At 44.2% G+C, this 27,579-nt stretch overlaps 1 protein-coding gene across 4 annotated transcripts in view; it reads right to left on the bottom strand.

Moving 5' to 3' along the window:
• LOC106600760 (voltage-gated potassium channel KCNC1) overlaps window positions 1-25,107 on the bottom strand; it is a 93,042-nt gene extending 67,935 nt beyond the window's left edge. For all 4 annotated transcript variants that reach the window (XM_082973592.1, XM_014192375.3, XM_014192368.3 and 1 more), the window contains exon 1: window positions 24,490-25,107. In XM_082973592.1, coding sequence (XP_082829718.1) covers window positions 24,490-25,107 — 618 coding nt within the window. The remainder of the gene's footprint in view (window positions 1-24,489) is intronic.
• Between the last annotated feature and the right edge of the window lie 2,472 nt (window positions 25,108-27,579).

Raw genomic sequence — 27,579 nt, 5'->3', positions numbered from 1 at the left:
GCCATAACGCTATAGTAGCCTATATGGTCAAATGGAGGCTGGTGAGGGGAGGACAGCTCACAGTAATGGCTCGAATGGAATGAACAGAAGCGTATCAAACATTCACACCAGTCAAATGTCAAGGTTTCCCACCCAACTGCGCAAAATCCGGGAAATAAATGTCTCTGTTGGCTACACATCCATCCTTCAAAACCTCAGAGGGACAAGTAAATATTAAAGCAGAAGAAAGACCTACAACCATCACTGGCCCTGACATTTAATTGCTTTGGGCCGTAAGCAGCGCGTACGCGGGATCGCTGCACTGAATCAGCACGTCAAAAATCAATAGGATGAAAAACAAAGTGGTGGAGAAGTCTTTAATTAGAAATCAATAGATTGAAGCCATCAACTAAAAGCATCCATAGATCATAGAAGACAAAAACAGAAAACACAGGGTTTATTGGGGTAAAAGTAATAGTTCTGATGTAATATCTCTAAAACATTGGGAAGTCTCTCTCTCTCTCTCTCTCTCTCTCTCTCTCTCTCTCTCTCTCTCTCTCTCTCTCTCTCTCTCTCTCTCTCTCTCTCTCTCTCTCTCTCTCTCTCTCGATCGACACGGACCAATGGATACCCAAGGTGGAACAGGGAGGGAGGAGAGGGAGAAATGAGAGAGAAGCAGTGGCATAGTCATAGGGCTATAGCACAAAGAGTATCCATCCGTACAGTAGCTACAGTACATAGAAGTGCAAACAACCCCAAGCCACGGTGCAAACCTGCATACTGGGTGTGAATGTGTGCATGCGTGTGTTGTGTCTGAGGGTATTGATAGCGGCTAACAAAAGGAACATTGTGAGCACAGCAATTATGCTAAAACAGGAAAGAAGGAGAAGAGAGGAGAATGGGGATCGGAGAAGAGGAGGCAAAAAGGAAAGGAGAGAGAGAAAATGTGCTCACTCCAGCTCTGCTAGTGGATAGAGATTGGTGCAATGACTACTGCTCTGAACGGCAAGAACAGCCAGCTGCCAAATCCTGCTCCGGGCTCCTACACAACACAGTCATAACCGAAAGGAGGCCCTGCCAGAAAGAGATCGCTACAGGTCTTTAGAGCTGCATGAATGGAGAATACCATAGGGAGCAGTATCAGTCACGACTCGAATAATGCCCCAGTACAAAGGGCTATGTACACACACACAGAGAGAGAGAGAGAGAGAGGTATAAACCATGCATTGTGGAAGAGAGAGAGAGAAAGTGGTGTGGGGTGTAAACCACTGTGACATCATCTGCTTCAACCAGAATGAAATAATCTGCTTTATTTTGCACATCATAATACGAAGGCAACACAGCTCCGTGTCCAGTATGTGTACAGGGATATCCATGTGGTAGTAGTTTTAAAACAATATATTTTGGACAGTATTGGATTCTAAGTTAATCTAACAACAAAAAAAACACAGATCTAATATCAGATTTCTTGACCACTAACTCTAACCTCAACTACAAGAGAGATGTAAGAGTATCTGACCCTGGGTAACTTCCACGTACTGTGAGGTATAGGCCTATGTGGTGGGAGGGGCTGTTAGTGTGGGATGTGACCGATGATTGACAGCAAGGCTCTGCCCACCTGCCTCTTACTGACACTTTAATGTGCATGAGGTCATCAACGCATTGATCAGCAATCAGTCAGAGTGTGTGTGTGTGTGTGTGTGTGTGTGTGTGTGTGTGTGTGTGTGTGTGTGTGTGTGTGTGTGTGTGTGTGTGTGTGTGTGTGTGTGTGTGTGTGCATATTTATGTTTGAATGCACCACACCAAGCAGAGAAGTGTGTGTTTGAGTGTGTTTTTACGTGAGAGAGAATCCCACTAAAGCATAGAGATGGTGTGTGAAATACAAAGACCCTGCAAGAGGAGGGGAGGAACGAGAGCCAGAGTGTGTAAGAGAAAGGGGGGGGGGGATAATATGAATAGCATCAACGTGTGAGAGGAACAGAGAGTGAGAACTGTGACAGGGAGTGCATGAGGAAGAGAAGGAGCGAATGAGAGCGGTGGAACTTTTGCATTTGTTTCCTGTTTATTATCGACTTCACTTGCTTTGTAAACATGCGTTTCCCATGCCAATAATGACCTTTGAATTTGAATTTGATAGAGAGAAAGGGAAAGACAGCTAGAAAGAAAAGAGAGAGAGCAGGGTAAGAGGGAGCGAGAGAGGGAGCGAGAGAGAGAGAGAGAGAGAGAGAGAGAGAGAGAGGTGAAGCGGTAGACGCAGGGACCAGTTTCAGCATCATCAGTAGCAGCATCATCAGTAGCAGCATCAGAGCCATCTGGAGGAGGGAGGAGGTTAGGACAGACATACTGTGCACCATACCAGCCAGCTCTCCCTCCCTCTCTGGCTCTCTGTTTTTCACTCTCCCTCTGACTATACATTTATCTCTCTCGCTTTCTTTCTCTTTCTCTCTGTCTCGCTCTCTCTCGCTCTCTTTATTTCTTTGTCTCATTCCCTCTCGAATTCTCCCATTTTACTCTCTCTCTCAGCATCTTGCTCATTCTGTTTCCTGTGTGATTTGAATAGTGCCAATAAAAGCTGGTTAAATACATTTTAAAAATATATCCTACACGCTCCCTCTCTTTCTCTCTCTCTCATTCTCTCTCTATTTCACTCTTTCCATGTTTCTCTCATTCTCTCTTGCTCCCCCCTCACCTCTCTCTCTTGCTCCCCCCTCACCTCTCTCTCTCTCTCTCTCTCAGAAAACCAGAGGGAGTGGGAACTGGCCAGAGCTACAAAGCCACAGAGTGGTGGAGCCACAGGGGCCAGGGGCCAGGAGAACCCCAGCGGCCCAGCAGCTGGTCCCTGTCCTGGGCCAGAGAGAGAGAGAGTGGAGGAGGGGGTGGATGGATGGGTGGATGGATGGATGGGTGGATGGAGCAAATGAGGCTAAGGCCAGGGAAAACTCTGATCCCGGACAGTTATAGCCTGTTATATCTCTTCTGAACATGTGACTGGACCAGGAAAAATGTACAGGAGTTTATATCAAAACATGACTTAGTGGCAAATTGTAGCTGAATGAGTCTTAATAGTCTTATTAGTTGGAGCCCCAGTGATAACCTCTCTCTACCCTATTCCACGACGGGTGCCATTTGGGAATAGGGTGCCAGTGGGGTGCCTCTTCCCTTAATAGTGCACACATTTTTAAATAGCAAATAGGTGTCATTCTAGAGACCACAGGGTGTACACCCCTCCAGCCCAGTCAGATTCAGCATATCAACATGTTTCTTAACACTTCTACAACCATTCTGATGCGTTACCAACCACTTCCCTGTTGTTGGTGCTGTTGAAAAGGTTAGCATCTCATTGGTCTGCGATACACCACTTTCCATTACAGACGGCACACTATGCAATATGTATTGTGCACTGCACACTTTGCCCTACACACATCAACCTTGCATGGATCATTAAAGTGTCTAAACTTTCATAACTAATAGCATGGGGATAGTGTGTGTGTGTGTGTGTGTGTGTGTGTGTGTGTGTGTGTGTGTGTGTGTGTGTGTGTGTGTGTGTGTGTGTGTGTGTGTGTGTGTGTGTGTGTGTGTGTGTGTGTGTGTGTGGAGAGAGAGAGTGTATATATATACATATTCCTCTCCCACCTCTCTTCGTATATCTCTCTATTCCCCTCGTTTTCTATCTTCCTCTCTCTCCCCCTCTCCCTCCCCCTTCTCTTCCCTCTCTGTTTCTTTCTCCCTCTCTTTCCGTCAAAAGCAAATACGGATAAACTTGAATTATCTAAGTGAATGTCAAATACATAATGTAGAAGACAATAGTTTGACGACAGGCTCTCCCTTCAGCAAAATATAATTTAACCAAACCTTCCCTGAAAAAAACAAACAAGTGACTATCCCCTATACCCAAAATAATAATTAAAACATAAATTGGATAACAGAAAACATGCCTACCATTTACCCTCACTTCTAGGATGGACCAGAGACTAAATATGCAGTTTTAGAAACTGATCCTCGTCCTGTAAGCATTACATGGCAATGCAGGAGTTTTAATAGCAATGCAGGAGTTTTGATAGCAATGCAGGAGTTTTGATAGCAATGCAGGAGTTCTGATAGCACAGGGCTCCGGGCCAGAAGGTTGTGGGCTCGCAAACCGCCGTGGAAATAGAGTAGGGGCGGGAAATATTTTCTTTATAATAAAAGCATTGCGTGAATCTATCATCGTATTTGCAGGTCTGAGAGAAATAAGCCTTTTATAAAAAATGCCATGCAATTCTACGTCATTTCACATGACCGGAGACCTTAGCAGAATCTTTTTTAATACCACACAAATTACAACAATTACAGGCTAAGAATGGACAGAGAGAAAGGCCTATGTGTTCATCTCTTCATATTTCTCCAATGCCAAATCATCGTGTCTGGTTTGTAATGAAACTGTCCCTGTTTGCAACTAAATAAATCGGCGACTTCGTCATGAATCCGAGCATGGTACTTTCAAAAGTTAGGCCTACCTTTCCACCCCGGACAGAGTAGGCCTACAGACGCAGAAAAATTACAGCTTTAACTGCTGGCTACTCTTCTTCCGTGGCTTAAACCAACGAGAGAAGGTCACAAGTGTTTCCCTAAAAGCTGTCTGGGTTTAAACGTCGTCTATCCTACAGAAAGTGAATAGCTCAATCAATTGATAGCGACAGAATTAGATTACTTCCCAAGCAAAGTCTATTTTTGTCTCCTCCGCTATAGAAAGTTGTAGCTCAGCCAATGAATGTCATAGAAGCTAAACAAAGACGTCCGCATATGCATTCAAAGTCTCTTCTTTCCCAGGTTTTTTTTTACAGCTTGTTTCTAGCATAAAGCATCAAGGACCAAAGCGCTAATATAGATCACTTCATATCATCGGATTCGTTTTATTTTCTACAAAATCTTAAAGGGATACTTGGGGATTTTGGGGAATGAGGCCGTTTATCTACTTCCCCAGAGTCAGATGAACATGTGGAGACCATTTGTATGTCTCTGTGTGCCGTTTGAAGGATTGGCTGGTGAAACTCTAACTTCCTTCCTACTGGACACAGAGACATACAAATGGTACGCACAAGTTCATCTGACTCTGGGGAAGTTGATAAAGGGCCTCATTGTCCAAATCCTTGAAGGATCCCTTTAAGCTAACAAAGGTTAGGCCTATGCTTTTCTGGAACAAAAACAATATTCTTAAACCAAAGGTAAGCCTATAGCACACTCATACCCCCTCAATTCGAGTCTTGGTTTTAACTTCACAGACACAGGGGTAGGCTATTTAGACTGAGTGATGCAGCACCATGAGCTGTCTGGTTGATTGTGCCACGGCTACCGTTTCACGGTTTCAGCACCACAATCCAAGTTTCGTCAAATTAGCGATTATTGTGAGGTCAATATCTCAGTATCGCTGATAAATATACAAAACAAATATATATAAAAATGCAACATGTAACGTGTTTGTCCCATGTTTCATGAGCTGAAATAAAAGAAATGTCCCATACTGTATGCACAAAAAGCTTTTTTTTCGCTCAGATTTTGTGCACAAATGTGTTGACATCCCTGTTAGTGAGCATTTCTCCTTTGCCAAGATAACACATCCTCCTGACAGATGTGGCATATCACGAAGCTGATTAAACAGCCTGATCATTACAGAGGTGCGCCTTGTGCTGGGGACAATAAAAGGCCACTCTAAAATCTGCAGTTTTGTCACAAAACACGTCACAGATGTCTCAGGTTTTGAGGGAGTGTGTAATTGGCATACTGACTGCAGGAATGTCCACCAGAGCTGTTGTCAGATAATTTAATGATCATTTCTCTACCATAAGCCGCCTCCAACGTTGTTTTAAAGAATTTGGCAATACGTCTAACCGGCCTCACAACCGCAGACCATGTGTATGGCGTCGTGTGGGTGAGCGGTTTGCTGATGTCAACATTGTGAACGGAGTGCCCCATGGTGGAGGTGGGGTTATGGTACTGCAGGCATAAGCTACGGACAATGAACACAATTGCATTTTATCGATGGCAATTTGAATGCCCATTGTCGTGCCACTCATCCGCCGTGTGTTCCAGTTCCCGCCAATATCCAGCAACTTCGCACAGCCATTGAAGAGGAGTGGGACAACATTCTGTAGGCCACAATCGACAGCCTGATCAACTCTGGTATGACCCTCATTTGCATGAGGCAAACGGTGGCCACCAGATACTGACTGGTGTTCTGATCCACGCTCCTACTTTTTATCTTTGACCAACAGATGCATATCTGCATTCCCAGTCATGTGAAATCCATAGATTAGGGCCTAATGAATTCATTTAAGTTGACTGATTTCCTTATACGAACAGTAAACTCAGTAAAATAATTGAAATTGTTGCGTCGTTGCGTTTATACTTTTGTTCAGTATAGGTCCGTCATGGGCAAGAAACATATTGTTTATCAAATCAATTATAGTAGCAGCAAGATATCAAAGTTGACTTCCGGTCCTCCTTCTCATCTTCGTACTCTCCCTCTCAAACTGAACAGAATAAGCCAGCATGGTATAGAATTTTTTTGGGGGGGCAATATAAATATATACCCATTTCGGAAGAAGCGTTTGACTCTCCTCCTGAACTGCCGCTTTAAAAGCTGCACAGCACAGCACAGCCAACAGGTTTCGATCAGCAAGAGCATGGCAGCCTAGTTTCAATTACGCCGTTCCCAGCAGCGCAAAAGAAGGAAGTACATTTTCTTATAAATATAACTTTGCTCTGTGCACCTGCAGCCTAGCCCATAGCCTATAGGTGCACTTGATATTGCGCGCCCAGCGAAGAATCAGAGATTAGGGGCGGCATCAGGCACACGTCGATAAAAGCCTGCTAAGCAACTAATTCTAAAAACACTGAGAAATATTGAAATTTCATCAATTACAAAATACATGACCCTCCCCTGGACTAGATTTTTTTAAAAATACGAAACCCTCCCCTTGACTGATATTGAAAAATCATGACCCTCCCACATTTTCTTCCTGGTCCCCATTCTGTTCATTTCGAACCATCCCTAATGACAAGCAAACCCTCTTCCCACTCTCTCTCTCTCTTCCAGCTCTCGCTTTTATTCCCCTCTCTTTTCTACCTCTCTCTCTCTCCATCCTGCCTCTGTTCTCTCTTCTCTCCCCCACTCCATTCTCTTTCTCCCTCCCTCCCTGATCCATATACTGTATTTTGCCCATGCCCATTGAGACATATAGATGTTGAGACAGTCCCACACATCCAGGCCATTTTTATATAACCAGCTCATTCAACAGTAATGACACTACTGCTCAGTCCTCACTAACCAGGGACTAAAGTGTACCCTACATAGGGAGGGAACATCCCCATGCCCTGAGGAGTGTGCATTGATGCTACCAAAGAGTGGAATGAACTCTCACATATCCCGTAGGGTCTGAGTGTCCCTGTGTCCTAAAAGGACTTCATTCCTGGAGAGAAGTCAGTGGAGACATCTTAACACCCAAGTGGACATTACTTCCTATCGTCCCTAAGGAGGGAACATTATGAGCCCTTAGAAGTGGACACGCGTTTCCACTGGGAGAGAGAGTCTGAGTGACAGATGGAGAGATGAAGACAGACAGAAAGAGAGAGAGAATAAGAAGAAAAGGCAGGAGGACGACGAGGAAGCGACGAAGAAGAGCGGACAAATGAAGAAAGAGAGCGAGAAGGACAGAAAGAGAAGGACAGGAAGAGGAGGGAGATGCTCCCATGTGGGACTGGGAACAGAAAAAGCCCAGCAGCCTTGGGAATAATCATGGAAATTAGGACATCTTAAAGATGGAGGTTTGGAAGGATGGAGGGATGGGAACACCATAGGAATTCTATTGAAAACAAAGTGGAACAGTGAAGTAATGTTAGCTTCAGGTAGCTAAACTCTTGCAGAACAGTGAAGTGTAGAGGGTAATGTTTGCCTCAGGTAAGTAGAGCACTAACCCCTAAGTCTTAGAGAGTGCTTATCGTGTACATTGTATTCCAGTGCATTAGACTGTGGAAAGTACAGTAAGTGCAATAGGAAGCCATAAACACGCAGGAATACACACACACACACACACACACACACACCAACTGGTCTTACTCTCGCACACACACATGCAGACGGACACAGACACCCACACACACTCCCTCCCTCTCTGGCCGGAACACACACACACACCCTGTCCATTGAGGTGAAACCAGGAAAAGAGAAGGCATTGCATTTTTTCTGCTTAGTATTCAATCCTGATCACTGCAGTGCACTATGCATGTTTGTCCTTGCAAATGTGCCTTTCCTCTCCTGCTCTCCCTCCCTCCTTCTTTCCCTCTGTCAGTCTCTCTTCTCTCTCTGTGCCCTCACATCACTCAGTATTTTACAGTTTTCTCCCTTATTGTACTTTCTCTCTCTCTCTCTCCCTCTCTCTCTCTCTCTCTCTCTCCCTCAATCTCTCCCTCTCTCTCTCCCCCTCAACCTCTCCCTCACTATCTCCCTCTCTCAATCTCTCCCTCCTTCTCTCCCTCTCCCGCAATCTCTCTATCTCTCTCTCTCTCTCTCTCTCTCTCTCTCTCTCTCTCTCAATCTCTCCCTCTCTCTCCTTCTCCCGCAATCTCTCTCTCCCTCTCTCTCATTCTCTTTCGCTTTCTCCCTCTCTCTCTCACTCCCCCTCCCTTGTTTATCTCCAACACTTGATCAACCACTCCACACACATATGTTCTGTAGTAAAGTACACACACTGCATGGGGGAAAAGCATAATTGTCCTAGAGAATGAACACACACAGGCTCTGGGCACTGAGTCATAGCGTCTGTATTTGTACAGGAACAGTCAGCAGAGAGCGGAGCAGCCGCTATTCCACAAAGACACACTGGGATCTTCTCCGTCATGAAATACAACTCACACACACACACGGGCCAACTGGGTCCAAACTGTCAGAGACAGGTCCACCCAGAGATTGACTGGGTTGACTGGTAAATGTACCCACGCTTCACACTTTGACAGAGAGAGAGAGAGATATTAAAATGCAGAACTTTGCTATCTATCTCTTTCCATCCTCTTTGCAAATCTCTCTCTCTCTCTCTACTTCTTTCTGTCCTATCTTGTATCCCTGTCTGTCCATTCACCTTTATTCTGCATGTCTAGGCTTTTTCCCCAGCAGTTTGTGGCCTGAGGTGCTTTGATACTGCGAAGCTCAGGATCGTCCCTCCATTGCTGCTCTCTCCTTCATTCCTCTCTCAAATCACCCCTCTTTCATTACCAGGCAGCGTTGGGCCCTCGCCTCCTCCTCCTCCTCTTCCTTCTTGCTCCGCCGCATCTCTCTCTCTCTCTTCCTCCTTCCCGCCAGCCTCTCTCCACTCTCATCCCCTCTCTCTCGCTCTCTCTCATTCTCCCTCCCCTATACGGAGCTCTGCAGCATTACCGTCATCATCATTTCATGAGTCTCCCTCCTCTCACAGACCTCTTCTCTGCAGTGCGCACGCGCACGCACGCACACACACACACACACACACACACACTCTCACATACAAACACACATTTTCACACATACATGCACACATATCGATACACTCTGTTTTTGCCTGTAAAGTGCCACGAGGGATTTCAACATCGTGGACACACAGAGGGTTTACGGAAATCATCATGTTATCGACGTGGTGCACAGAGATCGACGGAGAGGTTTATTGTGTGTGTGTGTGTGTGTGTGTGTGTGTGTGTGTGTGTGTGTGTGTGTGTGTGTGTGTGTGTGTGTGTGTGTGTGTGTGTGTGCGCGTGTAATGTATCACTTGTCAATTCATTGTACCTTAGGCAATGTTCGATTCGACTAGGTGGGCCTCACACCCAAATGGCTTGGCCACAATAACTGTTCTCTACTCCTGTGTCATTTCTCCACTGGTAATCCAGATGCCATTCACTTATCTCCACTGATCCATAAATACTAATCAAAGATGCAAGGCCTGGCCTTTTCAGCAGCACCTCACATGGTACACTTCCAGCTGCATTATAATGGTCATGATTTGTGTTTACAGTACAGATTACTCAACAGTTTCCTCAAACTCAAGGTGCTTTGCATTGTATAGGGGAAACTGGGGTAATACTCCACCATTTTGTGGTAAATGGGAGGCAGTTGTGTTTGATATGGCCTATTGACGTTCATTGATACGTTCATAAAAGATAGATTTTGTTTCTAATGAGTGTATCAATACACATATACAATTCCAGTGTCAAATCAATACAATTCAAGTAGTCTCGCCACATCATTGCTTGACCGCGGAAACCTGGTTAGCAGTTTTGATTGAACTGGGCCCTGTAGGGCTATGTGAAGAGGCTAATACAGGGCCGTAAGTAAGGAGAATTTGACATCTGCCTGACAAATCCCACAAATCTCCAAAAGCTTCCAGTTCTCTCTCTCTCTCTCTCTCTCTCTCTCTCTCTCTCTCTCTCTCTCTCTCTCTCTCTCTCTCTCTCTCTCTCTCTCTCTCTCTCTCTCTCTCTCTCTCTCTCTCTCTCTCTCTCTCTCTCTCTCTCCTCTCTCTCTCTCTCTCTCTCTCTCTCTCTCTCTCTCTCTCTCTCTCTCTCTCTCTCTCTCTCTCTCTCTCTCTCTCTCTCTCGAGGATGAGAATCATCCCACCATCCTATAACCAGAAGGAGACAAGGGGAAGGCGAGAGTGGAGGATGGGAGAGAAAGAGGGGAGTGGAGGGAAAGAATGGAAGAGGGGGAAAAGGGGGAACTGAGTGGTAGAGGGGAAGACTGGATTGAAAGAGGGGAGGGAAAGGGAGAAGAGGAGAAGGAAAGAGAGTGTTTAAGTGTTGGGTTTTTTCAACCCCTGTCCTGTGCCAGAATTCGCAATTTTTACACAAGGGGAAAGAGTGTTCCCTCAGGGTCAACAGGAAAGGCACCCTCCCAACCCTACCTCTACCCCTTCCCCCAGAGGATGTAGACCAGCGGGACACAAGCCCTATGTCACATGAACACACGCCCTGGCTGCTACCTCTCCTTTCGATAATAATACATTGTTTTTCAATGAAAAGCACATTATCAATTCAATCTCTATAATGGTTCCTATGAGTATAATTAAAAGGCAGTAGAAAGGAACAAAAACAAAACATTTGCACACACTAAAAACGCCCAAACGACCTTTTATGTGGCAAATATTACGGTCCGTGGTGGTTTTTAAATCAGGTCAAACACTACAACATATCATCTCACATTGAAGTATACTGGATCAAGTTAACTCAGAGTTTGCTTGAGTGTGTCTCTAACAAGTTAGAACTCTAGTACTATACCTTAGCTAGCCTGTATGACTGGCTTGACCCTTGACCTGAAATCCTTTCGTAAAAACTTATTGGGGCTATCTTTTACGTTTTACATTATACCTCAACTGATCCTAGGCCACTTCTAAAAATGTTTTTATCTAACTGGTTCTGGTTAGATCTGATCATAAATCAGCTGTTTAAGGCATAAAGTGCCCAGAGCCAACCCACTGAGCACACACTGGTTGAATCAACATTGTTTCAACGTAATTTGTCAACGAATTGTGATATCGAATCAACATGGAAAATACATTCGATTTGAAAAAAAAGTTAGCAACCAGTATTGTTTTCCCTCTCGTTTCAACCAGCGTTGTAAACATTGAAATTAGGGTAAAACTTCAACTGAAATACATTGACTTGTATTTAAACGATGGTGTCCTCTGGGCAAATCAGATGTTAATGTATCCTACGTAAACCCAACCTCACTCCAATTGACTTTCACGTACAGCTTGCGCGAGAAAAGTTAGAGGAGTTACTTTCAACTAGTCACCGTTATTTACGTAGTCTATGCAGATGAGTACGGAAGCTAATCAATGTCTGAATGTGTTGACGCTCAGCTGGATCAAACACAGCTTGCTTCCAAAGATAAGTAGGGTTCATAGAGGTAGGCATCGGGATGGTAGACTTGTTCTCACTGAAATGCATTTACCCCTCATGCACCAGTAGGAGACACTGTTCAGGCAGGAATCGTTGGACTGTGACTTCACACTATATTTCAATGCACCTCTATTTTGGTTGATGGCACGACGTTGAAACAATGACGTTGATTCAAACATACCATTTTACTATCAACATCGAGAAACAAGGTCAAATAGCATATGTCTTATCAAATATGAAATTCAACATCATTTCAACCACCCAATATATATTGAATGTATTTCTATGTGGAATTTTCAACGCAATTTCAATGTATACAGTTCTGATTATGTTTGAAATGAGATTGATGTAACAACCTGTTAGTCAGGTTAAGTCAATGTATTTAAGTTGAAGTTTACCCTCATTTCAATGTTTACAACACTGGTTGAAATGAGATGAAAAACAGTACTGGACAAATGACGTTCAAACTACTTTGATTCATCCAGTGTGTGCCCAGTGGGAAGATCCATCTGCACTGCAGCACCCCGTGGCAGTCTGCTCTCCTCTGTCTGTCCCCTATCAGGCGAATGGAGAGGTGGTATTTTGCCAAACTAAACTCAAGTGACACAAGTCACCTTGCCTGGGACTTAGTTACTTGTGTTTGCTCGCAGAGGCAAACGCCAAGTCTTTAGCTCAGTGGGCTAGCACGGCTATCATGACATTGACTCCTGGGCACGGTTCAAATAGTTTCAGACTGCCTCCTTCCTTTCAGCTGTTTCTCAAGGTTATTACTGATGTGCATGATTGGAAGACAGAAGGATGCATGTTTAAAGTTTAAGAATGGAGCCAGTCCCTGACTAACTGATCGAAGGAAGAAAGGATGCATGTTTAGAGTTTTTGAACGGGGCCAGATACTGACTTACTGAAGGAAGGATGGAAGGATGCATATTTAAAATATTTGAACAGGGCCAGTCCCTGACTAACTGAAAGAAGGGTGGAATTATGCATGTTTAAAGTGTTTGAATGGGGACAGTCCCCTATGAACTGAAAGTACACTGAGGAACAGGATGTGTGGGTGGTACATAAGGGGTGGTACAAAATTAGATGATGCAAGGATTGACACAGAGAGAAAGTGTGTGTGTGTGTGTGTGTGTGTGTGCGTGTGTGTGTCACAAAAAAAACAATAGGAGGTGGTCCCTGCCGCTACTCAATTCTGGAAGAGAAAAATTCAAAGTTTTGTGGTGCAGCACCATAGCATACTATTATAGCCTGTTCCCTATACAACAGAATCGTGTTATGGGAAACACAGGGTCAAAACCCTATATGATTCCTACCTCAAACATAAACCTATACAGTCCATGGTCTGCATTCTGCCTGTAAATAAATTACATTTTTTTATTTATTAGATTACTTCAAAAACAGGTTACACATAAGGTGACCAGTAGGTAGATTATCTATCATGCATGTTATAAAAAAAACGGTTCAATTAATTAAAACAAATAACGAAGCTTTTTTATTTATTTTATTCAAAAGCCCCCTTGATTGGGCCCTATGTGAGAACACCGGCGCTGAAAGCTTTCAGTTCCCCCGACGTTTGTCGCATTTCTCCCCGCGGAGGGGCCCCGCTGCCACCGCAGTGGATGCAATTCACACGAAACACTCCGAGCAGGTACAATCGACGACGACAAGGGCGAAAACAATGTGGCTGGGGTACACGCTGCAAACCAGCCAGCGCTGTGTAAGGGAAGCCAAGTAACCGGCCGCTGAGGGCGGGCAGCACGCACATCGGTAAAAGAAAAGAGAAAGGGGAGAGAACCACGGGCGGTTTTGATGCACACGGTGGCCGGTTGCTTCTGCAAAGCACTCTGCTGCATGGGAATGTGCAACGGAGGTGCAGTAACATCCAGCGAAAACCACCGGGGGAGGTGTGCGTGTCAGTATGGGGAAGAGGGGTGTGCGTGTCAGTATGGGGAAGAGGAGAAAAGATGCAGCCCATCTCCCCTTTTTCTTTCTATATTTAGAGGTAGAAGAAGAGGGGGGGGGGGGGTAGAGGGACAAAATCACAAATAGGATCCAGCCAAACAGAAACCTTAGCAGAAAAACGGCAAGGTGGTGTAAAAGGAGTGCACTGCAACATTTGTATGCCCAAGGAAATTTGAGACCGTGTTTTCACGCAATGTCAACAAGCCTCCAAATAGGCTACTCTGTCACATGCGTTTCCCATTACATTTAATAAAGAACAACACAGAAATGGCAATCCGCAGCAGAAGCAGCATTTAAATCGGCCACACACAGACCAATACGGCCTGGAAATGAAAGGTTTCCCAGTGGCCAATGCCTCCACAGAGGACCCACAACAAATACCGGTTGGTGATAAATAAAACTGCCGACGGGGAAAGGTGAGATCCCTGCCGGCTCGAGCATGTGCGCGAGTAAGTCTGCCGGAGTGCGCACGACACACTTTTAACGTATACAGTACAAAGGAATCTAGTTCACACACGCCGGTTTATTTTCGGAACCCGGGTCCCCTATTCACAGATTGTTTACAAACACCTGGGGAGAGAAAGAGACAACCGACACACCGAGACAAGGACGATTTAGCCCCATTTAAAAAAGTGGAACACGTCACATCAAAGTCATCAAACACGTGTTTGCTCTTGATCTCTACGGCCACGTCACCAATGAGTTGATTCCTGGGTGAATAGTATTATGCATGTGCCATGCAGTAGGCTAGCCAATTTTTAACAGTTTCCGGGGGTGTGCCCATTAACATTGGGAAAACGGATGCCCCTAAACGTATAGACTATACTGTTTATTTTAGGCTAATAGTTTGTTGGGGATACACGAGGACTGGAGTTGGACAACACAAAGTGATCAATATGTTTCGAGAATAAACTTTGCCGAGATGTTCCCTTGACCCTCAGTGACGTGTCTTACGGAGACAATGAGACCTGAGAGAGTTGAGTCAGTCAGAGAAGTTCGAGACCGGCAGCATGAACTGAATGGTATAACTCAACCTTAACGCGTCCTCGACAATCGACACACTGAGTAGACCTAGGCTATAAGTGACCAACTTGTCTGGTCGCATTGTTGTAACATAATAGGTTGCTGCAAAGTAAGATCGCAAGAGCAGCCATTATATAGTCAGACACTTTAGTTCACACGAGTAGAAAGGCGAGTAAAGTAGTAAAAGGGAGCGATCTAGGCGCTGTCTAGTGCTGAAATAGGCCAACAGACTGCCGCTGTCCAGTGCTGAAATACAGAAGGTGTGGGTGGAGCTGTCCGGTTCTAGAGCAGGGATGGAAAAGCCAGGCCGCAGGGGTCAGTGTTGTGCCAAACGTTTTCTCCATCCTTCGCAAACACAGCTGATTAAACGAATTGCATTAGAAACTGGAAATCATGATTTGTTGATTATTGGAGTCAGGTGTGTTAACTGGGGCTGGGGCAAAAGTACGACACCAAGCAAGCCCCAGAGGACGGGAGTTGCCCATCTCTGTGCTAGAGGACTGCATTTCAGCAGACTGTTCCGCCTAGGCCTGCTAGTCTCCATCGTTTCTCGCCTCTACTGTTTTACCTACTCACCTTTCTACCTGCTCATTTAGGCTCAAATGACGGGCTCTACTCATATCGTTTGACCAAAATAGCCATAGCATTCCACGTAGCCTACATAATATACACAACGGGATAAATCATGGGCAGTGTGTCATTTAAAAAGCACTAATAACCAATAAGCACTAATAACCAATAAGGACTAATAACCTAGAAGCACCATAGGCCTAGAAATGTGGCATCTGGGGGGAGACTGCAGGCCTACTACAGACTGCAGACCTGCTTTGTGTGAAAAATTGGGACTCAAATGAGTTGTATTTAATAGTTAGCCTATTAACTTAACTTGCATGAAGTCTATTAAACACTTGCTCATCCATAGCAAATAGGGGAATGAATAGGCTAACTGTTCACCTGCAGGATGTTGTTGGTGTTGTGAACTAATAGGTGCATATAGGAAATATGGTGCCGGGGTCAAAGAACTACATACCGGTAGGTCTATACGCCGCTCAGCTGTATGTTTGGCCTTGTCCTAAAGAGAGTCATTTACTTCCTTTTTTTGGTGATGTTATTTATTCTTCCTCACAAGCGCAGGTATATCTGGGAGGGTACATAAGCTATGACCGACCGACCGACCGACCGACCGTGTCTTCAGCCAAGAGGCGTGAGGATGCGCGTGACATGGACAGAGCTGGATCACACAGAGGTTAAACAGATTTTTTTTCCTGACAAGTCATCAAATATCAAGCGCTCCCTCCGATATCTAGGGTAACCTCTGAAGCAGCACATTCTCAAACGCAGTGTGTGTGTGTGTGTGTGTGTGTGTGTGTGTGTGTGTGTGTGTGTGTGTGTGTGTGTGTGTGTGTGTGTGTGTGTGTGTGTGTGTGTGTGTGTGTTGTGTGTGGTGTGTGTGTGTGTGTGTGTGTGTGTGTGTGTGTGTGTGTGTGTGTGTGTGTGTGTGTGTGTGTGCGTAATTGTAACAGGAGTGAAACTGGACCAGGGTCGTTCGTGAAGTTTACAAGGTGGACGAGGGTTCATTTCTCTCTAGAGGTGTGATATTGAGCCCCCGTCAGTGTGCACACACACACAAATATGACAGAATACTTCAAACTAACCAAACAGCGCAAGCGTAGTACACGAAAGGAGGTAACCTCTACGGGCATGATGTGAAAAGGGAGACTAGTCAGCCATTCTAGAGCTTGACAGGTATCGCCACTAATAGCGTGCACTCGGCTATCGTCTACCCGCATTACCAGTGTCTGGGGGGGGGGGGGGTTTGGAAAGCCAGCACAACTCGCTGCGTAAAGTGGGGGCTTCGCTTTACAAATAACACCATTTGGTGGAGACAGCCACGGAGACATATGGATTAATCAATAAGCGGATACGCACATCCAAGATTGGAAGGCTAAGCAAAAAAAATAATACGCGAAAGAGGGGAAAAGCGACCCCATACAATAGCTTTAGTGCTTTTACTCTCGATCGAAGTCTTAAAAGGGCTAGCACAGACAGCCCCCGATCTCTCCGCCTCCCCCTCTCCCTTTTCTCTCCTTTTAGACCGCTGCGCTGCAGCAGAAATCGGCGCGAAGTCAGCTACTATCACCACCGCAGTGCTACGCTATAGCACAACGAGAGAGAGAGAGAGAGCGTGGGGGGGGGGGGGGGGGGGGGGTGAAGGAAGAAGGTGAAAATAAGCAATCCAGCGCACACCCCAGCATCCGTGATAATAAAACAAGTCGTGTGTTGTATATGATAAAGAGTTGAGGGATACACTGTCGGCGCCGCAGAGCGATGACGACATTTACCCACGGTGCAAAGGATAAGCCACCCCCAACCGATTTGCTGTTTGTCACTATCAAACCGAACGGGGGACTCTGTAGTCAATTATGTAGCCTAATCAATGCTGTGTTCGGGCCCTTTTGTCCTCTCCGTTCCTCCCCATTCATATAATAATATATCACAGACGTTTTTATCCAAAGCGATTTACAGTCAAGTGTGAACACATTTCACGCATGGGTGGCGCCGGGATTTGAAACCCCCAATCCTAGCGTTGCAAGCGCCATGCTTTAACCAACTGAGCCATACAGGATCACAACATGCATTATGTTACAAACAAGTCAGGGGCCTCATTTATCAACCAATTTGCATGTGCAACAAATTATTGGGATTTATCAAACATACAGTGCAATCGGAAAGTATTCAGACCCCTTGACTTGTTCCACATTTTATTACGTGAAAGCCTTATTCTAAAATGGATTACATCGTTTTTTCCCCCTCGTCAATCTACACACAATACCCCATAATGACAAAGCAAAAACTGGTTTTTAGACATCGTATTTTAAATAAAAAACAGAATTATGACATTTACATAAGTTTTCAGACCCATTACTCGGTACTTTGGTACACCTCATGTCCAATCAATTGAATTTACCTCAGGTGGACTCCAATCAAGTTGTAGAAACATCAAGGATGATCAACGGAAACAGGATGCACCTGAGCTCAATTTCGAGTCTCATAACAAAGGGTCTGAATACTTATGTAAATAAGGTATTTCAGTGTTTTAATATTTAATACGTCTGAAAACATTTCTTAAAAACCTGTTTTCGCTTTGTCATTATGGGGTATTGTGTGTAGATTACTGAGGATTTTTAAAAAAAGTAATCCATTTTAGAATAAGGCTGTAACGTAACAAAATGTAGAAAAAGTGAAGGGGTCTGATTACTATCGTTGACAAATCAGTCATACTATATTTGCGCGCTCATGAACTAGAGCTACAAACCCGCGTGGAAAGCGCACTCATTCGCCTTTTATGGTAACAAAAACTCCCTCAGTTGCTGCGGGATTAGCATATGTTGGAACTGGGCTATGATAGTTTCTACAGCGCAATGGCAATTTTGCTAACATTTTTGTAGAGGTGTGGGCAGAATGTTTTAATATTTTGCAAAGACTTTTTCAAAAAATATAAAAATGTCGCCTATAGCAAGTGCCAAACACTGGCTGCGCATCCTGCAAGACTGATTGTCTATTGAACAATTTAAAAGTAAATGCTGCCTACAGCCCACACAAAATACGAATTGTTGTTCAATATTTTGTTTATCAATACATGTTACAGGATCTGAGATTAAACAGGTTATTACGTTGCGCTCCTATCGCACAGCACTACTGTAGCCCACTAATACTGTCATAGGCCCACGGTCTACTTACTAATAACGATGACTAAATAGAAGATGAATATTTGTTGTGTAGCGGGTATAAACCAGTCATGTCAGAAAGAGAGAGACATGCCCTGCAATATAATTAACATTTAGGCCTATATAATACAAGTAAAATAAATATATTAGGCAACTTGCTGCTATGCGATCTCATTAACAGCAAATGCATCTGTTTTATCATTAGGCCATGGTTTGAATGCTTTTATGAGCCTACCATTATTATAATTCCCCTGCATCAAACACCTCCATTTCCCCAAAAATGTTTTGTTTGCTTGCAATACAGTTGATCAACCACTAGGTGTGCATACGCATGGTCTGAGATTTGCGTGGAGATACAGAATGCACACTTTCCCATCAAGTCAATTTTTTTGGATAAATACCATCCTTAGCGGGAATAATGGCGCACGCAAGGTTTAGAGTAGTTTTGTGCACTTTTGATAAATGAGGCCCCTGGTATTTTACTATACTCCAAACCTTTAGTAATATGCAGGTCACTTTTGCACTCACTAATTTATAAGCCCGCAAACCACGCCATTCAGCTAGATTTCACTCCATTTGAAACCAAGGATTCACCATGTTTTCATTCTTCAGTCATTCATCCCGGCTCTGTTAACATCTCTGTTAAAGACACAGCAACACAAGCATCTACAACATCCAGTCACTGAATGACAGTAGGAGGACAGAGGGGGTGGTTAATCTGAGATATTTAGGGCTATGAACGGATTTTAATGATTTTTCCCCTGCATGCAGTCTCTTCAACCAGGCCAACCCAGAGACCAGGCATGCAGGCGCAGCCCGGGCAATACGCTGTCTTGATGTGCCCAGTCGACAGAAAATACTCTTTTAACACACAATAATCTGGGTCACGGCACAGCTTTGTCTCCGTAAATGGATATGGATTTTGAGAGACAATTAAGCACGAGGAGGGGGAGCAAGAGAGAGAAGGAGAGAAAGAGGTTTATTGTGGTAGCGACCCTGCTATGGTTACATTTAGTACAGCCACTACCGGGCGGATGAATCATCTTGGCACAGGTGAGGGTGTGCTTCCGCTTCCCTCTAAAGTGTGTGGTGGTGTAAAGTCACGTCCCACTTGGGCTAACCCTCTTTATTCTCTTCACAATGTCTTGCAATATGAAGTTCAAAATGGGACCATCCCAAACAACACAAAGTCATATGTGATTGGTTTACTTCTGTTGTGTTATAAACAGTGGTGGGAAAAGTACTAGATTGTCATACTTGAGTAAAAGTAAAGATGCCTTAATAAAAATGACTCAAGTAAATGTAAAAGTAATCCAGTAAAATAGTACTTGAGTACAAGTTTAAAAGTATTTGATTTTAAAATGTACTTAGGTACAGTGGTGGAAAAAGTACTCAATTGTCATACCTGAGTACAAGAGTATGACAAAAGTACAAGTACGGACAGCCAGGGGCACACTCCAAGCCTCAGTCATCATTTACAAACGCAGTATTTGTGTTTAGTCCACCAGATCAGAGGCAGTAGGGATGACAATGCGTTATATTGATAGGTGCTTGAATTTGACCATATTGCTGATCTGCCTGAGCATTCGAAATGTAACAAGTACTTTTGTATGTCAGGGAAAATGTATGGGAGTAAAAATATATTTATTTTCTTTAGGAATGTAATGGAGTAAAAGTTGTCCAAAATATAAATAGTAAAGTAAAGTACAGATACTTCAAAGTATTTTTTACTTAGTTACTTCACACCACTGGTTTTAAGCTATAAACCTTACCCTTGTTTTACACTATGTTACTAATCAACCCTGCAGTGCGAAGCAAAAGTCAATTCAGAAGCATCAGCTTGTTTTGGATCAGCCCACAGTAGGTCTATAGCATTGTAGCCTACAGGACAGGACCATGCAAGCTCAATCGTGGAGTGGTTGTTTCAGCTTACCAGGAATTTTCTCCATGCACATCACACTGTAAACTCCCTCATCTTTGAAAGTAGTAGTACTAGCCCCAATAAATGTGCATACTTCTATGAACAGCCCCCGATTGTTTTTTTAGATGATAGAGCAGAGGGGCACTGATCAGCAATAGGTCGATCCAGTGTTTACCCTCTCCTGTCTGCAATGACCAAAAAAAAACCTCATTTTAAGTGATTTATAAAAGTTATTTGACATCGGGGCTACTTACATCGATTACATATATTCATTTCATTCAAGCATTCGGAAATTCAGCTGAAATAACTTCACTTTATAGTCGGAGGGGATAAATGACAAATGTGGAAAATTCAACGCCCAAACCAGGAGGGTTATCTTGGCAACACTACCTGCTGAGTAAGCCTGGAAAGAGACCTAGCTGTAATTTCTCTCTGGGGTATGGTGACATTGGACCTAGACACTGATCTAAGGTTAGATTTGCATTCCCTCCTCCTATTGGGTAAGGTTAGGATTGGAGGAGAATAAACTGATCCTAGATCTGCTTCCGAGGGCAACTTCTATACCTGGAGCTGCCACACTGTTTGCGTCCCAAATGGCACCCTATAGTGCACTACTTTTGTCCAGGGTCAATAGGACTCTGGCCAAAAGAAGTGCACTCTTATAGGGAATAGGGTGCCTTTTAGGACGTCGACTCTGACTCTAAGCCCGTTGCGCCCTCTAACACGAACCTCCGGGAAACAAAAGCCTGCAGTATTGTGTTCCCATGAAGACAGCATCCTTGGAGGTCAGGTAGAGGGCCAGCCACACCAGGAAGAGAAAATCAGGTGAGTTCATCTCATCGAGTCAGACTTAGTGGAACAGATACACAACTTGAAAAACCCACCGCATTGCATAGATTAGAATGTCCGTTCTACCAAGGACTTGCGTTTAGAAGGACAAGGAGCTATAGCCGCCCGCAGGACGACTTTTGGTATAAATTACGCCTGTTGTGTGACGGTGAATATTCTAACGTCACTCCGTGTACGAAGATCTCAGGCTTAAACTGAAGCAATCAGCCCTATACAGACCATTGATGATTATCCCATTTTTAATCAAGAGCGGAATCCCTTAGTTGCCTTCTCTTGACACCTTACACCTTCAATAGGTCTGTGTGTCCTCTATAGAACACCTTGGTTCTAATAATTATATTTCTATGTCAAGCCGATACCTGTAATAGCCTACTGTAGCCTGGGCCAGAATACAGCATAGCATACATCCTGTTGCCAGGGAACCCCATGCGTTCAGTGCTACCTGCGTGAAGGTGTTAATTTGTGTTTGGGGGCAGGTGTCTACAAGTGAGCCGTTGTAACAGGTAAGGTTACGGGCCTGGCCTGCACATCCTCAACAGTCGACACATTTCAGCTAACACTTCCTGGTTATGAATGCTCTCTCATCTCCGCAGATGCGTGGTCCTACCTGAATACTCACACAGATGTGTCTTTGTTCATTTGTCACAGGTGCAGGCCTGTTGATGTCCCTGTTTTCACACACAGGTAGCCTACCACCTCGAAGGAAAACAGTGGGTAGCCTTCACTAAAAAGGCCACCATACTGGAGATAAATGGGCTATATGGTTTGTCATGTTGAAGGGATGAATGTTTATGGAAGGGGAATAACCAACCGCTGGGGCGTCATACCTACAGGGCCACATGTGACATAGGGCTACTGTATGTCACCTTCATAGCTGGCATGCCAACTGCACTGACTAGGCCTACACTGTAAAGGGCTTACCGTGAATTTGTCAGTAGCTTACAGGCAGCTCAGCGGCAAGTGAAATGTTGTATTTCATATTACAGTACACAGTATCAAAGCAAGTACTGTGTGTACTGTTTTACAGTACAATACCGTAAAATTGAGTGTCTTGTACTTTTAAAAATGTAATGCTACTGTAATTGGAGTGAATAAATGAATGAATAAATTAAATGAGTTTAAGGGTTTATATTTCACAGTATTTTACTGTAATTACAAGAGATTGGTGCAAGCACTTTGGCTGCTAGGTAAAGTCTATACAAACATTACAGTATAATAATGAATAGTTTGTGTTTTATATCACTTGCACTTCTAGAGGCTTCCAAACTGTCAGTGACTACAGGACATGGCAAAATGCTCAACCACTAAGGTTTAAGACCTGCTGCCACTCCCCTATGCATTTTAAGTTGAAGGGGCACTATAACTACATACAAGTGAAATTGGTACAGCATTCTCACTCACGGGTGCAACAAATATAGCTTCAACAAATACTGGAATTACAGTCCCATTCTAAATATAGCAATTCTTTCCGGCTCACAACATTTTCCCACAATGCCCATAATTTACGGTGTGCTGCAGTAAAACATTTGAAAAGTATTTTACTGTTGATAATACACAATTACTGCATCATTTACAGTTTTCCATTAGTGTATGTCACCACAAGCAAAGTGAGATAGGCAACTGTTGACAATTGGTCAATCAACATATAGAGGCAAGCAAAGCTTTCATTCATAATGTTGGTTGGCAACAAAACCCTAAACTAACTAAGCCTAAAATAACCCTTCACTTGTACAGATTGAGACTGCGTAGACAAGGTAGAGACGTTGATTGGCAGGAAGGACAAGTGCCATGGTTACAGGTAGGTTGGTCACACAGGTTGGTTGGTCAAACAGGAAGGTTGGTCAAACAGGTAGGTTGGTTAAACAGGTAGGTTGGTTAAACAGCAGGAGAGCATGGTCAAAGGTTTAGGTCTAGATTAGAATGAAAAGTGGTGAGTTAATGAAGTAATTTATGTGGTGGGCACAAACATGACAATGGTTCCATTCATTAATGCTCCATTTATTTAGGTTTGAACTTTATTTGAGTTAGCTACGTGGACACTCGTGTAGTTTACAAAACTAGCTGCTGAAAATGCGCCAAAATCACGGCCAGGGTGCGCAAAACGCGGGTGGCCTATAGACTGGGGCGGGACGCAGCACGAGAAGGCTTGTTAAAACGAAAAAGTTATTGATGTGAGGAGATAAATGACGATGAGGGGGGTGAAAGTGGGATGGAGAGAGTGGAAGGCAAGGAGACAGAGAGAGATGCGCAACAGGGGAGTGAACAGTGTGGAAGACGAGGGAGTGAGCGAGGAGACAATGCGCTAATCTAGATTGAGTGATGCACTCGATGACAGCGACGGAGTCGGCACCAGAGGTCCAGAAAGAACGACAATTTAATCAAGCGTGGGAAAGTGTGTGTGGGGGGGAGGGGGTATGCAGTACGCTCGAGACGCAGTGGTAACGGGGAAATAATGCGTAAAAATGGAGAAGGATAGAGGGACGAGGTGAGAAGCGTATAGGAATGGACGACCAACCAAGTGACTGCGTGAGAGGGAACGAGGTACATGGGAGAGGGTCTCCCCACACAACTGTAATAGCGTACTGTGGTGCTAAATATAATAATTTATACTAAAATAGAGAAAATAACGCACTCTGGGCCACAACAGTCCATTTCCAACCGGCAACAATTTCTAAGCACACCAGCACTTGTCTGAGTTGGCTGCTTGTTGGAAATCCCTAACCGACGTTTATGACAGTCACAGTTTTTTTCCTTCCAACTCATTTTCCTTCACTATCAAAGCGATCATCACCATCATTCTGACAAGAACACAATGAACACACCCTCCCTCATCATCGTATTAACTTTGGACATAGCAGCTAACTTTCCATTGACTGCAGTCTGTACACATGACGTCCATTATAAAATATGTCAGGGATATTCAATATATAGCCTAAATAAGCATCAGGCTATGCGGGATCTCCCTCTTCTAAATCCAGTTTAACATTCCAGTGCACCTGCAATAGACTTGTGTGGGACGGGAACATTTTTTAAAGAGGAAATGACATAACGAGAGAGAGACCGCGCGCGCGAGAGAGAGCGCAATACAAGCATCGCAACAGCATGTATCGTGCTGGAGGGAGGACTCACCTTGGCATTCTTGGAAGAATACGGATCCTCAAAAAGATTCCAGAAATAGGGTTGCCACACACTCCACCAGCTCCTCTTGCGCCCGTCTTCATGCAGGCACAGCCTCTTGAGCTCTCCGTCCGCAGTCAGCTCCAGGTCGTCTTCCGGCTCTTCTGGCTCGGGCTGCTCGAAGCTGTCCAGCGCCTCTTCGGCATCCCTGTGTTGACGGTAGTTCATCCAGCAGCACGCCTCCACGTCCGTCTCGTCGATGCCCCAGAAGGCGAGCTCCTCCTCGAACAGTGGGCCGCACACATCGTTGGGACAGTGAAGCTTGCCTGTGCGGTAGTAGTTAAGGATGAACGTGAATGTGCCGGGGTGGCGGTCGAAGAAGAACTCGTCGATTTTGGGGTCATAGTCGAAGTTGCTAAACGCGTCCGGATCGGTAAGCCAGGATAAGCGGGTACCGGGCAAAGTTTTGAGGGTGCTGCGGTAAGTCTCGTGTCGCACCCCTCCGCAGTTTATTACGATTTTCTCGCTGTCTGGCGGACAAGTCATGTCTGCACTGTAACATGCTTTGTTGGGCGACTTGTTCCCACCCTTGCGTCCTTTGAAAGAGGAGACTGACACCGAACTGAGCATAGGGGAAAGGGGGAGGGAGAGGAAAAGAGAGAGAACACAAGGGGAGGGGGGAAGGAGGAGTCTGTGGAGAGGGAAAGAGAGAGGGGTAGAATATTGAGTAGAAAAGGATTGAGTATGGTGTTGATTTTTTAACATGACGGTCAAATCTACAGATGAGGGTCAAATCTTTGAAATATATCAAGCGTAGACCATGTATGCACAATACATAAAGTACCAGTCAAAAGTTGACACACCTACTCATTCAAGGGTTTTTCTTTATTTTTTACTATTTTCTACATTGTAGAATAATAGTGAAGACATCAAAACTACGAAATAACACACATGGAATCATGTAGTAACCAAAAAAGTGTTAAACAAATCAAAATATTTGAGATTCATCAAAGTAAAAATAAAGAAAAACCCTTTGCCTTGATGACAGCTTTGTACACTCTTAACCAGCTTCACCTGGAATCCTTTTCCAACAGTCTTGAAAGAGTTCCCACATATGCTGAGCACTTGTTGGCTGCCTTTCCTTCACTCTGCGGTCCAACTAATCCCAAATCATCTCAATTGGGTTGAGGTCAGATGATTGTGGAGGCCAGAACACCATCACCCTCCTTCTTGGTAAAATAGCCCTTTTTAATATTTTTTTTAAATGTAAACTTTATTTAACTTATTTACAATGATGGCCTACTGGGGAACAGTGGGTTAACTGCCTTGTTCATGGGCAGAACAATATCTTCTTACCTTGTCAGCTCAGGGATTCGACCCAACAACCTTTCAATTACTGGCCCAACGCTCTAACCACTAGGCTACCTGCCACCCAGCCTCAAGGTGCTTTGGGTCATTGTCCTGTTGAAAAACAAATTACAAACCAGATGGGATGGCATATTGTTGCAGAATGCTGTGGTGGCCATGCTGGTTAAGTGTGCCTTGAATTCTAAATAAATCATGACAGTGTCTACAGCGAAGCACCCCCACATCATCACATCTCTTCCTCCATGCTTCATGGTGGGAACCACACATGCGGAGATCATCCATTCACCTACTCTACGTCTCACAAAGACACGGCGGTTGGAACCAAAAATCTCAAATTTGGACTCATCAGACCAAATTACAGATTTTCACCGGTCTAATGTCCATTGCTCGTGTTTCTTGGCCCAAGCAAGTCTCTTCTTCTTATTGGTGTCCTTTAGTAGTGGTTTCTTTGCAGCAATTTGACCATGAAGGCCTGATTCATGCAGTCTCCTCCGAATAGTTGATGTTAAGATGTGTCTGCGACGTGAACTCCGTGAAGCATTTATTTGGGCTGCAATTTCTGAGGCTGGTAACTCTAATGAACTTATCCTCTGCAGCTCTGGGTCTTCCATTCCTGTGGCGGTCCTCATGAGAGCCAGTTTCATACCGCTTTATGGTTTTTGCGACTGCACTTGAAGAAACTTTCAAAGTTCTTGAAATCTTCCAGATTGACTGACCTTCATGTCTTAAAGTAATGATGGACTGTTGTTTCTCTTTGCTTATTTGAGCTGTTCTTACCATAATATGGACTTGGTCTTTACCAAATAGGGTTTTCTTCTGTATACCACCCCTACCTTGTCACAACACAACTCATTGGCTCAAACGCATTAAGAAGGAATGAAATTCCACAAATTAACTTTTAACAAGGCACACCTGTTAATTGAAATGCATTCCAGGTGACTACCTCGTGAAGCTGGTTGAGAGAATGCCAAGAGTGTGCACAGCTGTCATCAAGGCAAATGGTGGCTACTTTGAAGAATCTCAAATATAAAATATATTTTGATTTGTTCAGCACTTTTTGGATTACTACATGATTCCATATGTGTTATTTCATAGTTTTGATGTCTTCACTATTATTCTACAATGTAGAAAATAATTTAAAAAAAATAAAGAAGCCCTTGAATGAGTAGGTGTGTCCAAACTTTTGACTGGTACTGTAAATACACCTAAACCTACAGGCTAGTTAGAGAAACAATTCACCCAATAGTGACTGAAACCACAGCTAATTAACAGGCCAATTCACCAATTCTATAGGCTAGTTGACAACAGCAAATTAACCTGAGACGGGGGAAGTTATAAGGTGCAGGCTACTATAGTGACAGCAGGTGACTAGACACTGATGAGATGGAGCATGACATAAGGGGCACTGCATGAGAAACCTTGTGTTATCATTAGTGCTCGGTCCGTAGTGGACAAGGTGAGGAATAGTGAAGAAACACGTGGGCACACACGTACACACAGACACACCGGTAGGGCAATGTTGAATTGGGGAGAGGTAACGTTTTAATGTGATATTACATAATGAATGGGTCCCTCTCTTCTCTCTATTCCCCTCCCCCCCCTCTCTCTTTCTCTCCCCCCTGCATGGCCCCACTTTTCCCGTCCTCCTGCCTTTCATTTCACTAAAACCCTTTCTTCAATTAGAGAGGAGTGAGATGAATATGAGTGTTTCACGCCCCCTCCCTCCGTCTCTCT

Source organism: Salmo salar, chromosome 03 (assembly GCF_965601325.2).
Source record: "Salmo salar chromosome 03, fSalSal1, whole genome shotgun sequence".
NCBI lineage: Eukaryota > Metazoa > Chordata > Actinopteri > Salmoniformes > Salmonidae > Salmo > Salmo salar.
This window is presented reverse-complemented; position numbering and strand designations above follow the sequence as displayed.